At 41.7% G+C, this 16,104-nt stretch overlaps 1 protein-coding gene across 1 annotated transcript in view; it reads right to left on the bottom strand.

The window, feature by feature from the left end:
- The window catches only part of SLC2A9 (solute carrier family 2 member 9), a 447,321-nt gene that overhangs the window by 401,469 nt on the left and 29,748 nt on the right, over window positions 1–16,104 (bottom strand). Inside the window, exons 2-3 of the mRNA XM_040419103.1 lie at window positions 9,229–9,288; window positions 3,464–3,562 (exon numbers count right to left, since the gene is read on the bottom strand). Coding sequence (XP_040275037.1) covers window positions 3,464–3,562; window positions 9,229–9,288 — 159 coding nt within the window. The remainder of the gene's footprint in view (window positions 1–3,463; window positions 3,563–9,228; window positions 9,289–16,104) is intronic.

The following is a 16,104-nucleotide window of genomic DNA, read 5'->3' as shown; positions in this document are numbered from 1 at the left end:
TATGTTGAATCAGAATTTCATGGTGTCAACAAATCCCCAAAAAGTTGGGACAAGGCCATTTTCACCACTGTGTGGCATCTCCCCTTCTTCTTACAACACTCAACAGACGTCTGGGGACCGAGGAGACCAGTTTCTCAAGTTTAGGAATAGGAACTCAAATAGGAATGCTCTCCCATTCTTGTCTAATACAGGCCTCTAACTGTTCAATCGTCTTGGGCCTTCTTTGTTGCACCTTCCTCTTTATGATGCGCCAAATGTTCTCTATAGGTGAAAGATCTGGACTGCAGACTGGCCATTTCAGTACCCGGATCCTTCTCCTACGCAGCCATGATGTTGTGATTGATGCAGAATGTGGTCTGGCATTATCTTGTTGAAAAATGCAGGGTCTTCCCTGAAAGAGATGACGTCTGGATGGGAGCATATGTTGTTCTAGAACATGAATATATTTTTCTGCATTGATGGTGCCTTTCCAGACATGCAAGCTGTCCATGCCACACGCACTCATGCAACCCCATACCATCAGAGATGCAGGCTTCTGAACTGAGCGTTGATAACAACTTGGGTTGTCCTTGTCCTCATGGCGTCACAGATTTCCAAAAAGAACTTCGAATCGTGACTCGTCTGACCACAGAACAGTCCTCCATTTTGCCACACTCCATTTTAAATGATCCCTGGCCCAGTGAAAATGCCTGAGCTTGTGGATCTTGCTTAGAAATGGCTTCTTCTTTACACTGTAGAGTTTCAGCTGGCAACGGCGGATGGCACGGTGGATTGTGTTCACTGACAATGGTTTCTGGAAGTATTCCTGAGCCCATTCTGTGATTTCCTTTACAGTAGCATTCCTGTTTGTGGTGCAGTGTCGTTTAAGGGCCCGGAGATCACGGGCATACAGTATGGTTTTACGGCCTTGACCCTTACGCACAGAGATTGTTCCAGATTCTCTGAAACTTCGGATGATGTTATGCACAGTTGATGATGATAGATGCAAAGTCTTTGCAATTTTTCGCTGGGTAACACCTTTCTGATATTGCTCCACTATCTTTCTGCGCAACATTGTGGGAATTGGTGATCCTCTACCCATCTTGGCTTCTGAGAGACACTGCCACTCTGAGAAGCTCTTTTTATACCCAATCATGTTGCCAATTGACCTAATTAGTGTTAATTGGTCTTCCAGCTCTTCGTTATGCTCAAATTTACTTTCTCCAGCCTCTTATTGCTACTTGTCCTAACTTTTTTGGGATTTGTTGACACCGTGAAAATTGGAATCAACGCAATTTTCCTTTAAAATGATACATTTACTCGGATTAAACGTTTGATCTGTCATCTACGTTCTATTACAAATAAAATATTGACATTTGCCATCTCCATATCATTGCATTCAGTTTTTATTCACAATTTGTTTAGTGTCCCAACTTTTTTGGAATCCGGTTTGTAAAACTCGAAAAATTAGAATATCGTGCAAAGTTCATTTATTTCAGTAATGCAACTTAAAAGGTGAAACTAACAGATGAGATAGACTCATTACATGCAAAGAGAGATATTTCAAGCTTTTATTTGTTATAATTTGGATGATTATGGCTTACAGCTTATGAAACCCCAAAGTCACAATTTGAGGTCCCCTTTGCTCAGGGGGTATGGATTAATTAGCTGACTAGAGCGTGACACTTTGAGCCAAGAATATTGAACCTTTTCACAAAATTCTAATTTTAAGCTGCATTACTGAAATAAATGGACTTTTGCACAATATTCTAATTTTTCGAGTTTCACCTGTAGTTTTATGGGGAAAGGTTCTGTATAACTTGCATTTTATACATTTATATTCCTGCTCATTCTGGGCTTTGGAGACAAGGAGGCCGTCCTATCCTATAAGTGATTGACAGCTCTCTGCATACACAGTCATAGAGGGAAGGCTGTCAATCACCGATAGGACCGCCTCCTGGGCTCCAAAGCCCAGAATGGGCAGGAATAGAAATGAATATATTTCAAGTTTTGCTGAACCTTTTCTCATAAAACTATATATCAATCTGCTCAGCTCCTCCTGCTCTATAACATGCTACCTGCAGCTCAGACACCATGTTCAACGTGACAGGTTCCCTTTAAGTCAGAAAACAAGCTACTGTTGTGGGCATGCTCTATGACCTTTACAAAGGTCATTATGCAGGGAGAAGGAAGAAGGAGGAGGTGTATCAATCATCTATGGTCAATGGTGTAATCCTGTGTTATCTACCTCCTGCTATCTTTGTAATCCTAGACTTTGATGATGATGAGATGACTGGTAACCCTGCTCCCATTTGCACAGAAATATTATCTTTGCAAAACAGGAAATGTGAGTCTATTGTGATACTTAGTAGCCAGTATGAGAACATATCATGGACAATTAAATAAGACATTGACAAAATAATAAAAAAATGATGTATCCCTGAACTTTGATAGGATACGGTATATTTCATATGCAACTAAGAGATGGAAGTGAATATGGGCCTTCTTTTGTTGATCGCCATCCGAGACTTAACCCATGATATTTTGAACTGCATGACTGCTACCCCTGACTATTTGATATTTCTCTTATTTTTGATTATATTATTCTATGTCTTTTTGTTCTTTATATTATTTGTTTGAAGTGTCTACTTGACTGGACACTATGTCCTTTATTTTATGCACAATGTACTGTGTACCTTATTATTGTGAAAAACTTTAATAAACATCATTGAAACATAAAAAATGATGTATGTTTCAGGGTTACATTGAATGGACTGTGTAATCTCCCTCTACATCTGATATACCGTAGGGCTCATGCACACAAACGTATTTTCTTTCCGTGTCCGTTCCGTTTCTTTTGTGAACCGTATGCGGAACCATTCATTTCAATCGGTCCGCAAAAAAAACTGTCATTACTCCGTGTGCATTCCGTTTATATATGTCCGTATTTCCATTCAGCAAAAAAATAGAACATGTCCTATTATTGTCCGCATTACGGACAAGGATAGTACTGTTCTATTAGGGGCCAGCTGTTCTGTTCATGAAATACGGAATGCACACAGATGTCATCTATATGTTTTGCGGATCCGTTTTTTGCGGACCGCAAAATACATACGGTCGTGTGCATAAGCTCTTAAGCAGTTATCAGATGACAACAAATAGATATTTTTGATTTCATGTAGCGATATCAGGTAATAATTTTAAATATATGAGTAAAGTTTTTCATTTTTCTGCTGTGATATGGAAAAATTGCACTGCATGCAGCACTTTTTTTGCCGACCAAACAACAGACATTTTGGTGGAAGCCAGCCCTGTTGTCCTGCTGTGATGTGTAACTGATGCTAGTTAAAATTTGATTTTCTGTGACACAGCTGTATTATTTCCATCAAAACCAACAATATGTGCAATTAAGGCTTATTCTCTGCATACTCATAAAACACATTTAGTCTTGTTATTATAGCTTCTGTAAGTCCAGAGTACTTACCGACGCAGGCGCATTCACAACAGATAAATTGTAACCATATAGGAAGGATGATCCCAAAGCACCAACAATAGCCGCCATTATCAGCCTCCATGTGAACTCCTACATACAAACAGAGTTGTTTGTAAATTTCACAAAAAAAGGAAATAAAATATAACCATAATCTTAAAGGGGGGTGTTCCAGGACTTCCTTACTGATGATTTATCCTTAGCATCCAATTCCCGGCACCCCCCTCAATCAGCTGTATTTATAAGTTCCAATCTGAACCAGGCAATAGAGCTACTCAGACTCCTACAGATCTGATATTGATGACTTATCCTTTCATAACCAAGTCATGGAAAACTGCTTTAAATCTTAAATAACATTTAAAAATCTTAAAGGGCATCTGTTAGCAGTTTTGTACCTATGAAACTGGCTGACTTGTTACATGTGCACTTGGCAGCTGAAGGCATCTGTGTTGCTTGCAAATAAAAGAACTAGGGATTAGGGTTTATTTTGGATTACAGGGGTACTATACCTACTATACATGAAAAATGGAAGCTGCCTTCTTATAGATTAAACACTCCCCGCCCATCTGCCCAGGGTTTCTGAGCAGAGTATTAATATACCTGGTTTCTGCACTACCCTGAACATTGTAGGCTTAGGTTAGGCACAGGCCCTGTTAGTGGTAGGTACCAATCTGCAGAAGCCACCTTGACTTTGGTAGATGGGCCAAAAACATGTTTGATCAAAAATGTGCGCGAAGAGCTTCCATTTTTCTTGTATAGTAGATATAGTACCACTGTTGTGTCTGAACACTGTGTAGATTAAATTAAATTATCTGGACTGTCATTCTGCTGTTTGGCCACAAGATGCTGCTGTTTCCTAAACACAGCTACAGACTGCATATATTTCCATATTCATGAGAGGTGGGATTACACAGAGCATGGAGAGGAAGAGAAAGGGAGCAGCCATCTTAGAGGGAGCTAAGACTGAGGAACTGTGAGCAGAGGATCTGACGGCATCCAGGTGTGAGAGCATCCCTCAGTGACCAGAGCGGCAGCTAAGTGAAGCTGATCGTGTCCAAGACCCTGATCCTGACCAGAGGAACGAGGATTGCTTCCAGAAACACTGATGAAAGTTGAGGAGCAAAGCTACATACACTGCAGGACTGCATGCTTTTTGGAGAGGCATTTGTTCCATTCAGAGTCACCAGCGGATGCAGAGCAGACCCGGGTCGGTAAGATCGTGCACGCGGCTCATTACAGTGTTGGTGCCTAGAGACTGAGACCAGGCCTGCAGTTAATTAGTTAGGGTCTCTGTTTGTGTCAGGCCACAATTGTGTTACTATTGTTCATTGCAAGGACTCTATAACTTAAAGTGAGATTTCACACTGGAGAGCTGATAAACTTCCCACAAACTCAAGTGAGGCTGGCGTTTTGCTCAGAAGGAATACTCAGGCACATGCTACAAGACCAGTTATGGGAAGGGGAATACTGTAGAGCATTGTAAGATTGTAAGCTGTTGTGCTGCACCACAGGCTAGCCCGCACATGCTCCCAAACAGTTATTCTTGTTTTTTAGGGTAATAACAGGTAAGATGTGGAAGTTTAGTTGTGCCCGCCAGTAGTTAAATTACCACGCTTTCCTCCTGCATCCATCGGAGGGCGCCATGCTGTGCAGCACAGGGGTCTCAGCTTTTGGGCTGGGTGTATGTAAATGTATTGTATATTTACATACAGGATTTGTGGTTGTGTTCATTATCACGTTTAAGTAAAATTCTGTTTTGGCAAAAGCTGGAGGTGAAGTTGTTTTCCTTATTTGTGACTTCGCTGTATCCTGGGGAGCCCATCCCGGTACACAGCTTTCACTGTAATCCAAAATAATCCCTGGCTCTATTGTGCTGCCATACAACAGTATGCTGCCATACATATTTTGTTTGCTGTCTGCACAATAACTTTATGGCTGTGCACCTGTGACTTTGAATGTGTTAGTCAAAATTTTCTTGCATCTGTGTTGGTCCCATGTTTATGTGTCCACATTGCTGAGGAAAATTACTGTTTTAAAATATGCAAATGAGCCTCTAGGAGCACCGGGGGCGTTGCCATTGAACCTAGAGTCTCTGTGTAAGCCGTGTAACGGGGTGGGCTCCCCAGAATACAGTGAAGTCATGAACGAAGAAAGCAACCTCAACACCAGCTTTTTCTAAAACATAATTTTACTTAAACATGGCAATAAACACAACCACAAATTCTGGGAACATACAATAAATTTACATACACCCAGCCCAAAGGCTGAGACCCTTGTGCTGCACAGCACGGCGCCCTCCGATGGATGAAGGAGAAAAGTGCGGTAATTTACCTACTGGCGGGTACAACTAAACTGCCACACCTGTTATTACCCTTAAAAAAGCAAGAATAACTGTTTGGGCGCAGCTTACAATCTTACAAAGCTCTACAGTATTCCCCCTCCCATAACTGGTCTTGTAGCATGTGCCTGAGTATTTCTTCTGAGAAAAACACCAGCCTGGCTTGAGTTTGTGGGAAGTTTATCAGCTCTCCAGTGTGAAATCTCACTTTAAGGGCTCATTCAGACGGCCGTATGCTGTCCGCAAAAATACTGAATGCTATCCGTTTTTTTGCGGATCCGCAAAAAAAATGAAACATGTCCTATACTTGTCCGTGAAAATCAGGACATGGCCCCATTGAAGTCTATAGGTCCGCAAAAATACTGAATGCTATCCGTTTTTTTGCAGATCCGTTTTTTTGCGGATCCGCAAAAAAACGGATAGCATTCAGTATTTTTGCGGACAGCATACGGCCGTCTGAATGAGCCCTTAGTTATAGAGTCCTTGCAATGAACAATAGTAACACTTGTGGCCTGACACAAACAGAGACTCTAACTAATTAACTGCAGGCCTGGTCTCAGTCTCTAGGCACCAACACTGCAATGAGGTGCATGCACAATCTTACCGACCCGGGTCTGCTCTACATTCTCTGGTGACTCTGAACGGAACAAATGCCTCTCCAACAAGCATGCGGTCCTGCAGTGTATGTAGATTTTCTCCTCAACTCTCATCAGAGTTCCTGGAAGCAATTCTCGTCCTTCTGGTCAGGATCTTGGACACAATCAGCTTCACTTAGCCGCCGCTCTGGTCACTGAGGGATACTCTCACACCTGGATGCCGTCGGATCCTCTGCTCACACAGTTCCTCAGTCTCAGCTCCCTCTAAGATGGCTGCTCCCTTTCTCTTCCTCTCCATGCTCTGTGTAATCCCACCTCTCATGAATATGGAAATATATGCAGCCTGTTAGCTGTGTTTTGGAAACAGCGACATCTTGTGGCCAAACAGCAGAATGTCAGTCCAGATCATTTAATTTAATCTATACACAGTGTTCAGACAATGAGAGCTGTTTCCCCATCTCACATCTGCTCTCTCTGCAACTGCCGCGCCCTCTGCACAGGTGGCACTATACAGATAGATTTCTGTTAATGGACCCAATGTATCACATTGCCTCTACTGGTGTACACTCATGGCTTTTACCAGAGACTGTAATTACCTAGGGGTTAGAGAAGCCAAACCCACAGACATAGGCTCAGTTTGTTTTAAAAATGGTTTTTCTCCATTAGTCAATCCATTTAAAGGGAACCTGTCACCATGAAAATGTAACATGAGCTAAAGGCACCGTACCGCAAGAGAAGCTGAGCAGTTTGAGATATAAATAAGGGGTTGGGTCAGCACAACCTGCCTGTAGGTGCAGATCACTATGGCGAAATACATATACAAACGGAAAATGCAAATGTGATCGCACACTACATCCAGCACTCTGCCCTCCATGCTGGATGAGACATTGGTTTATATTTTGGCCAAAGCATAGTAAGCCACTCACCGCGTCAAGGTTGTCTCATGAGTGGTCCCTAACTCTTGTTCCTACCTGTTCATGGGCCATGACAGCCACATAAAATCCAGGGAATGCAGGTCAGCATGCAGGTAGGAACAAGAGTTAGGGACCACTCATGAGACAACCTTGACGCGGTGAGTGGCTTACTATGCTTTGGCCAAAATATAAACCAATGTCTCATCCAGCATGGAGGGCAGAGTGCTGGATGTAGTGTGCGATCACATTTGCATTTTCCGTTTGTATATGTATTTCGCCATAGTGATCTGCACCTACAGGCAGGTTGTGCTGACCCAACCCCTTATTTTTTTCTTTGTAGTATATATTGGAGGCGTGGCGATCTCCTTGGAGTCATTGCACACCTGACCAGTTAATCTGTCCTTGAGGCTGGTTTTAAAGTCAGTATAAAACTGAGTCTGCTTGTATAGAACCTACCATTAGCCATCTGGCTCCAGGAGAAGTATATGGTGGGTTCAGCATGCATGTTGGTACTTGCATCCCTGGATCCGATGAAAGCTGTAATGGCACCGGACGGGGTTACAAGCAAAGTGTACTTGGCTTGCATGCTGACCTGCATTCCCTGGATTTTATGTGGCTGTCATGGCCCATGAACAGGTAGGAACAAGAGTTAGGGACCACTCATGAGACAACCTTGACGCGGTGAGTGGCTTACTATGCTTTGGCCAAAATATAAACCAATGTCTCATCCAGCATGGAGGGCAGAGTGCTGGATGTAGTGTGCGATCACATTTGCATTTTCCGTTTGTATATGTATTTCGCCATAGTGATCTGCACCTACAGGCAGGTTGTGCTGACCCAACCCCTTATTTTTTTCTTTGTAGTATATATTGGAGGCGTGGCGATCTCCTTGGAGTCATTGCACACCTGACCAGTTAATCTGTCCTTGAGGCTGGTTTTAAAGTCAGTATAAAACTGAGTCTGCTTGTATAGAACCTACCATTAGCCATCTGGCTCCAGGAGAAGTATATGGTGGGTTCAGCATGCATGTTGGTACTTGCATCCCTGGATCCGATGAAAGCTGTAATGGCACCGGACGGGGTTACAAGCAAAGTGTACTTGGCTTGCATGCTGACCTGCATTCCCTGGATTTTATGTGGCTGTCATGGCCCATGAACAGGTAGGAACAAGAGTTAGGGACCACTCATGAGACAACCTTGACGCGGTGAGTGGCTTACTATGCTTTGGCCAAAATATAAACCAATGTCTCATCCAGCATGGAGGGCAGAGTGCTGGATGTAGTGTGCGATCACATTTGCATTTTCAGTTTGAGATATAGTTGTATCGGAAAAGATTCAGCAAAACTTGTAACTTATTCCTTAAATTCCTGCTCATTCTGGGCTTTGATGTCCAGGAGGTGCCCTATCAGTGATTGACAGCCTTCCCTTTATGACTGTGTATACACAGACAGCTGTCAATCACTGATAGGACCGCCTCCTGGACTTCAGAGCTGGGAACGAGCAGAAATTTAAATGAATGGTATCCAAGTTATAATGAATATTTTCCCACAAAACTATGTATCAATCTGCTCAGCTCCCCCTGCTCTATAACATGCTGACTGAAGCTCAAACACCATGTTCAGCATGATAGGTTCCCTTTAAGTGTGAGTAGGGGTGATCAACTAGTTTTCCAATCTGTAAAGTGTCATTCTTGCATCTTTCTTAGAAACCATTAGAAATGCTCTTCTTTGTTATTTCAAGAAACCTTGAAAACATTTATGAAAAACCACAGGATGTTTGCTCATCTCACTATGTGGGATAAATGTGTTTCTAACCTTTTTAGAAATCACTTTTTAAAAAAGATAAAGCAATTAGAATTGACGGAAATATTATCTGCAGTTTTACTGTATGAATTACCAATCTGATCTCTTACCTTTTTAGAGCTTTCAACTTTCGCATTTATGGGTTCGTCCATTTTTTCTTTTTCTTTTCCCTGTTAAAGTCAATGCAGCTTTAGTATTTTGTTCTATACATGAAATGTGTGCATATATTGTAAATGTGCTACAAGAATGTAGTGACGATTTAGTCGAATTTATGGCAGCATAAATATTATGGGGGCAGCAGAGGTGTAGCTACATGGGGTGTAGAGGAAGGTAGACAGTGGATAGGAAGGTTGGTGCAAGTGGCTAAAGCCTTTTGCAAAAAGAGAAATCAGAAAATTTCTTAAAATTTGTTTTGGGTCTGAACCGGCCAGCTGATCCAGTTCCGGTCCAAGTAAATTCAGCCCGACACTACAGTGACCCAAAGTCACTCTCTCCTTTATTCTCCCAAATCGAATTGCACAAATCTGAAATCAGAATTTGTTTTTAATTCTTAAAATGATTCGATCATCTCTAGTAGATAACATCTAAAGATTCTCCAACCCCTTTAATAAGTAACAATATGTAACAACATTGTTGAGGAAAGTAACAGGTAGCATAAAGTAACAGGTAGCCAACCAACAGGTAGCATAAAGTTAGAGAAAAGCATCCAACTTCTAGCAGGATGCGCTACATTTATAATACAGCCACTATGATAAATATGGTTGTTTTAGACTATCTGGTTTAACTTGACTCTAGTGTTGATCACGAATATTCCAATTGCGACTTTTAATCGCGAATATCGGCACTTCGAGAATTCGTGAATATTTAGAATATCCCAAAATATATTTGTAATCGCGAATATTCGATTTTTTTCAAAATACCAGTCCATGCGAATTTTTATGCAAAAATTTTTATGAGAATTTTATGAGAATTTTCGAAAATAATGCCTGGAGATCACGAATTCGCGAATTCTCGAATATGAATTAGATGTAGGTGTGCCCCTCTTATCCTATTATATATTTTATCTTCTTTTAAGGTTTGGGGTAACCTTTTTAGGGGGAGCACCCTTTTTCATTGCAACTTGGAGGGTGAGCCATTCCGATATATCTTACGAATTCTCGAATATATGGCGAATATTCGCCCAAATATTCGCGAAATATTGCAAATTCGAATATTGCCCCTGCCGCTCATCACTACTTGACTCTGTCTAAATAGAACACAAGTAAATCTATTCCAATTTATCACAGTAGCTCAGATTGAATGATAAATACAGTATGGTACATCTTCAGACATTTTTATTGAACTTTACAGCACCTATTGTGCCAATATCTTGCGCCAAAATGTTGGTGCATGCTGTCCCATTTATATCTACACCGATTTTCTACTAAGCCACCACACTTGTAGAGTGAGGTGCATAAAGTGTCTAAAACACAGAATACATTTAGTATATATGCCATTTTTTTTGTCCAAATTAAGCTAGAATTCTGTCTAATGTGTTTAAATGGTAGAGTTTTGAAAACCATGGTTGCCAATATTTTCTTCAGGGGCACTGGGGTCATGCAGTCAGATGGGTTGAGGAGGGGTTTGTCAGTCGGTGGCACGAATTGTCACAATAAGCATTTTTAAACATTTCTACTGTCGAAATAAAATGGTACATATGTGAGAAGATGGCAGGTCAGGGATAGAAACTAACATCACAAAGTGGGAAGGAGAGAGAGTAAGCATAGGATATTACCATGTACTGGGGGAGAATTAATAGGCATGGACATATGAATGTACCTATGCATATGTAGATACACCTAATCGTGTACATACTGAGCAGCCTCGTAATAAATCACATAACTAATACCACCACACTGTACGCCAATAATCCTGCCACATATCACACACATAGGTAAAGTTGGATTACGCTATACACCAAACATATAAAAAACATAAATACAGCTGGCATATACGCAATCAGAAAATAATTGCTGCAATATACAGTACACTTAAATGTCACTATAAAGTACAGACAAAGCAGGCCACCATAGACAATACATAGAAATATTCCCACTATAGGATATAAAGAAATGATGCAACTATATAGTAAACAGGTATGCAAATTTGCTCTCTTACCAAAAAAAAAAGAAACCAATACTGTACCTCTTTCACCATCTTTTGGAGGGCAGCTATCCTAAAAGTCACTATTTGATGTTTTAAACAGGCCTTGAGACATAATTTAAGATTATAGCCAAGCCAGTACCTTATCTGCAGACAACTGGTACAGAACGATTACCCATCATTAGTGCAAACCAGAAAAAATTGGCTTAGCTGGGTGAGATGCCTTTGTCTGGGATCTTAGGTGTACTATTGCTCCTTATGGGCAGCAATGCTTCAAAAGTATGTTTCACATCTGCGGCCCAGCTCTCTAGTAGGCTGTTCCAGCAGAGAATGCTGGGAATTGGCCGAACAATAAACCATTGCGTGCAATTCTGGCACAATTGACTCTAATGGGATCAGGAAGGCAGGCAGCACTATCCAGCAATGCCGGATCCGGAGAACTCCAGCATGCTGTTCTCTGCCAGAACAGCCTGCCCGAGTGCTGTGCCACAGATGCAAAAATAGTCTAAGTTCGTTCTCGGCTCTGAACTGATGAGGGGCATCCACCCCTAAACAGCTATCTGCAGACTGGCTTGATTATAATCCTAAATTACATCTCAAAGCCTGTTTAAAAGGTTGAACACTGACTTACAGGATACCTCCCTTCCAGCAGGTGACTCCAGAGGAGCAGCTTTCCTGTCTTTTTGAAAAGAGAGCCAATTTGCATACATTGTTTACCAGAGGAGCATTGCCTGGGCTATAAGACTCTTTATGCCTACTAGGCTCTCTCCACAAAGAGAAATAGTACCTCTGAGTATATAGTACACAGAAATAATGCAGCCATACAGTACACAGAAATATCACCGCTATAGACAGTACACACAAAAAAACATATACATTATTTGTAATATTTTTGTATTATCTCTACTGTTCTTCAAGCTATACACAGCACTGTTGAGGTATTCTTGCTGACTTGCGCTGCTCTGTATACCCCCAATCATATCCTGTGGTATGTATTGTATATAATATTGTGGCAACTTGTGGCAAATTTTGGTCACACTGTTATTGGCTTTCCTAACTAGGTTGTGGGTGGTGGCTTTTGGGGGGTTTCTCATCTTTTTTTACTTTTCTTTTTTCTTCTTTTTTCTGTTTTTCATTTTTCTTACCCCATTTTCTCCGTCCCATTGCTTATTTCTGGGCTCATGCTGTACCATTGTTTTGGGCATTATTTATTAGGGAGTGTTATTATACACTTCCTAGAAGTGAACTTGATATAGGTATCTCCCCGTACTGAGGGATATACCCATGCATGGAGTAACAGGTAGGCCGTTTTGTGATATTCATGTTTCATAGTGTATATTGGTAGTAGTAGCAGCATAGGTCAGGTGATTCTGGCACCTTTATACATCTGTCGTTTCCGTTTATTATTACTATTATATTGTTATATAGTGTGTACATGGATTTTTATGCAATAAAATGGAAATATTTTTGACTATATTGGATATATGTCTTTGTTGTTTGTGAGTAAGCAACATTATAGGTATATATACACACAACGTTGACTTCTAGGTTTACCAAAAGGAGAAAAAACAGAACAGGATCGCACATTTGTGTACATTTTGATCAAAAGGCATAAGCCCACTCACCACATCAAGGTTGCCTCTTTGAGTGGGACCTACTCTAAATTTGGCGCGGCATCTGCGCGGCAGCCACCGACACAGCTGAGCCGACCCGGCAGGCACCCCTGCTGCTTGACAATGCGAATCCTACCACTAGACCCCCCAACCCATCAGAACAGCCCCACAGTCTGCATATAAGTGTGAATGGACCTACCAGCTCTCAGTTGAAGTTCCTGATAGCATAGGACATGTTGTGTTGCACAATTGTTCAGATGGTGCGGTACTGCGCGGTGGCCATTGGCTGCTGAGTCCCACCGCCTGCCGGGTTTTTCTCCTTTTAGTACAGTATATGATTTCTAGGTTTGTTGAATCTATGCTTTGCTGGGTGGGACATTCCCTTAAGATTAAGGAAGGGGTGAGCGGAGGCGGGGGTACGGTAACAAGAGGGTTGACTTGGAACCTTCTATAACGTTATATAAAACTAGTTAAGATGGGTAATAAATATCTGCTCAGTGAGGGTTTGATAGCTGAGGCCAACACAAATCTCAGAAATGGGGATCCTTGAGCCCCTCAAGTAAATAGATTGATGGTCACAGATGTGTGCTGCCTCTCATTTAAACTCTCTGGTACTGCCAAAGAGTTGAGTGCAGTGCTTGACTATCTACCGCAGCCCCATAAGATGAATGGAGCCTCAGCACACATTTGTATCTGCCGCTCCTTTCAAATGGGGGAACACGAGCCCCCACAGATGGAACCCCGCCAATCAGACACTTTTCCTCTATTCTATGGGGGGATAAGTTGCAATGGGATAGCGCCTTTAAATGCTAGGTAACTCAGCTCATGGCAGGTCTGCCTCTGGCAAGAGGGACATTCAGAAAAAAAACGTAATAAAAAAATTACCTTAACTATGGCTCCACTCATATTCACATTAATCATGGCTGCAATCTTTATTTGTCTATTATTTCAGCTCATATTTTTCATAACAGTTATCTTCTATGGGGAAAATAGGAATAGGATTTCCTAATGTAATGACCCAGAGTGGCATTACCACTAGAGTTGAGCGGACACCTGGATGTTCGGGTTCAACCAGTTCGAACTTGACCCGAACTTGACCCCGAACCCGAACTCCATTGAAGTCAATAGGGACCCAAACTTTGGAGCACTAAAATGGCTATAAAAAAAGTTGTGGAAAGGGCTAGAGAGCTGTAAATGGCATCAAAATGTGGTTAAGAGCTTGGCAAGTGCTCTGCAAACAAATGTGCATAGGAAAATTACTTAAAATAACATAAAATACGCAAGAAGATAAAATAAAATCTTGATCTAGGAGGACGAGGTCCATATGGAGTAGGAGGTTGAGGAGGCGGTGGATGTGACGTTGTAGGTGAAAGCGGCGGTGGGGGAGGAGGAGGTAGCCAACACTGTTTTTTGGTTAAAAAATAATTTTGGTTTAAATTAGGGTACACCCCAAAACATTTGGAAATATAACCTGTGATAACCCCCTTCAGCTGTGCTAAATAAACGTTCAGACAATACACTGGCTGCAGGGCAGGCCAGCACCTCCAAGGGGTAAAGGTCAAGCTCAGACCATGTGCCCAATTTGGAGACCTAGAAGTGGAAGGGGGAAGACCCATCAGTCAGTACGTGTAGGCGTGTGCACACATACTGATCCACCATGTCGCACGTCCCCGTGATGTCCACGATCCAATTGGATATCTGCTCTATCAACTTTCGATGTTCTTTTATGCGCCTACCATGGTGATCAAGGCTAACGGGGAATCAGGGTTCCAGGCCGGAGAGGGAGCCTGAGAAAGGGATACCACATCCAAGGGAGGTCAATGGAGGAAATGTGATCGAGTGGAAATGTGGGACAAATTATTGAAGCCGAAGCTTACAAGTAAAGGAGGGGGCGCGCGGCAATTACCCACTCCCGACTCGGGGAGGTAGTGACGATAAATAACAATACAGGACTCTTAAGATGCCCTGTTATTGGAATGAGTAATAAAAAATTATAGGGAATGTCACTGGGGTATTTTGGATTTGGAAACATTAGACAGGAGAGGCCCTGCTGCGGCTTTGTTGACTCTAGATAACTTCTGCCTGATCGCACATCCCCGTGACGTCCACGATCCTATTGGATATCTTCTTAATCAACTTTCAATGTTCTTTTCTGCACCTAACATGTTGATCACGGTTAGCGGCGAATCAGGGTTCCATGCCAGAGAGGGAGCGTGAGAACGGGACACCACATCCAAGGGAGGTCAATGCTGCAATGTGATCGAGCTGAAATGTGGGACAAGTTATTAAAGCGGAAGGATCGAATGAAAGGGCCAATTAAAGACGAATTTTACAAATTTAAGTCCCTGTCACCTATGCAGAGCAGGGGTTTTTCATCGGCAAAAATGGGTTAATGTCCCCCACCAATGTAACAGACGAATTTTAAAAATTTTGGGCCCTGTCAACTATATAGAGCAGGGGTTTATTCATGGCAAAACTGTGTTTATGTCACCCACCAATTAAACAGACGATTTTACAAAAAATAAGGTCCCAGTCACCTATGCAGAGCAGGGGTTTGTATACGGCAAAATTGGTAAAATGTCACCTGACAATGTAACAGATGATTTTTAGAAATTTAGATCCCTGTCACCTATGCAGAGCAGGGGTTTATTCACGGCAAAAATGGTAAAATGTCACCCAAGAATGTAACAGACGAATTAGTGAAATGTATTTCCTTGTCCACTAGGTAAAGCAGGGGTATATCACAACCAAATATTGGTGAATTTCACCCGACAATGTAACAGAGAAATTAGTGAAATTTATTAACCTGTGCACTAGGTAGAGCACGGGTATATCACAGCCAAAAATTTGTGAATTTCACCCGACAATGTAACAGACAAATTAGTGAAATTTATTAACCTGTCTACTAGGTAGAGCAGGGGTATATCACAGCCAAAAATTGGTGAATTTCACCCGACAATGTAACAGACAAATTAGTAAAATTTATTAACCTGTCCACTAGGTAGAGCAGGGGTATATCACAGCCAAAAATTGGTGAATTTCACCCAACAATGTAACAGACAAATAAGTGAAATTTATTAACCTGTCTACTAGGTAGAGCAGGGGTATATCACAGCCAAAAATTTGGGATATGTAACCCAACAATGTATCAGACAAATTAGTGAAATGACTTAAATAAAATAAAATGCGTAAAAATTTAAAAAATAATCTTGATCTATGAGGTGGAGGTCC

This window comes from Bufo bufo, chromosome 2 (assembly GCF_905171765.1).
Source record: "Bufo bufo chromosome 2, aBufBuf1.1, whole genome shotgun sequence".
NCBI classification, from domain to species: domain Eukaryota; kingdom Metazoa; phylum Chordata; class Amphibia; order Anura; family Bufonidae; genus Bufo; species Bufo bufo.
This window is presented reverse-complemented; position numbering and strand designations above follow the sequence as displayed.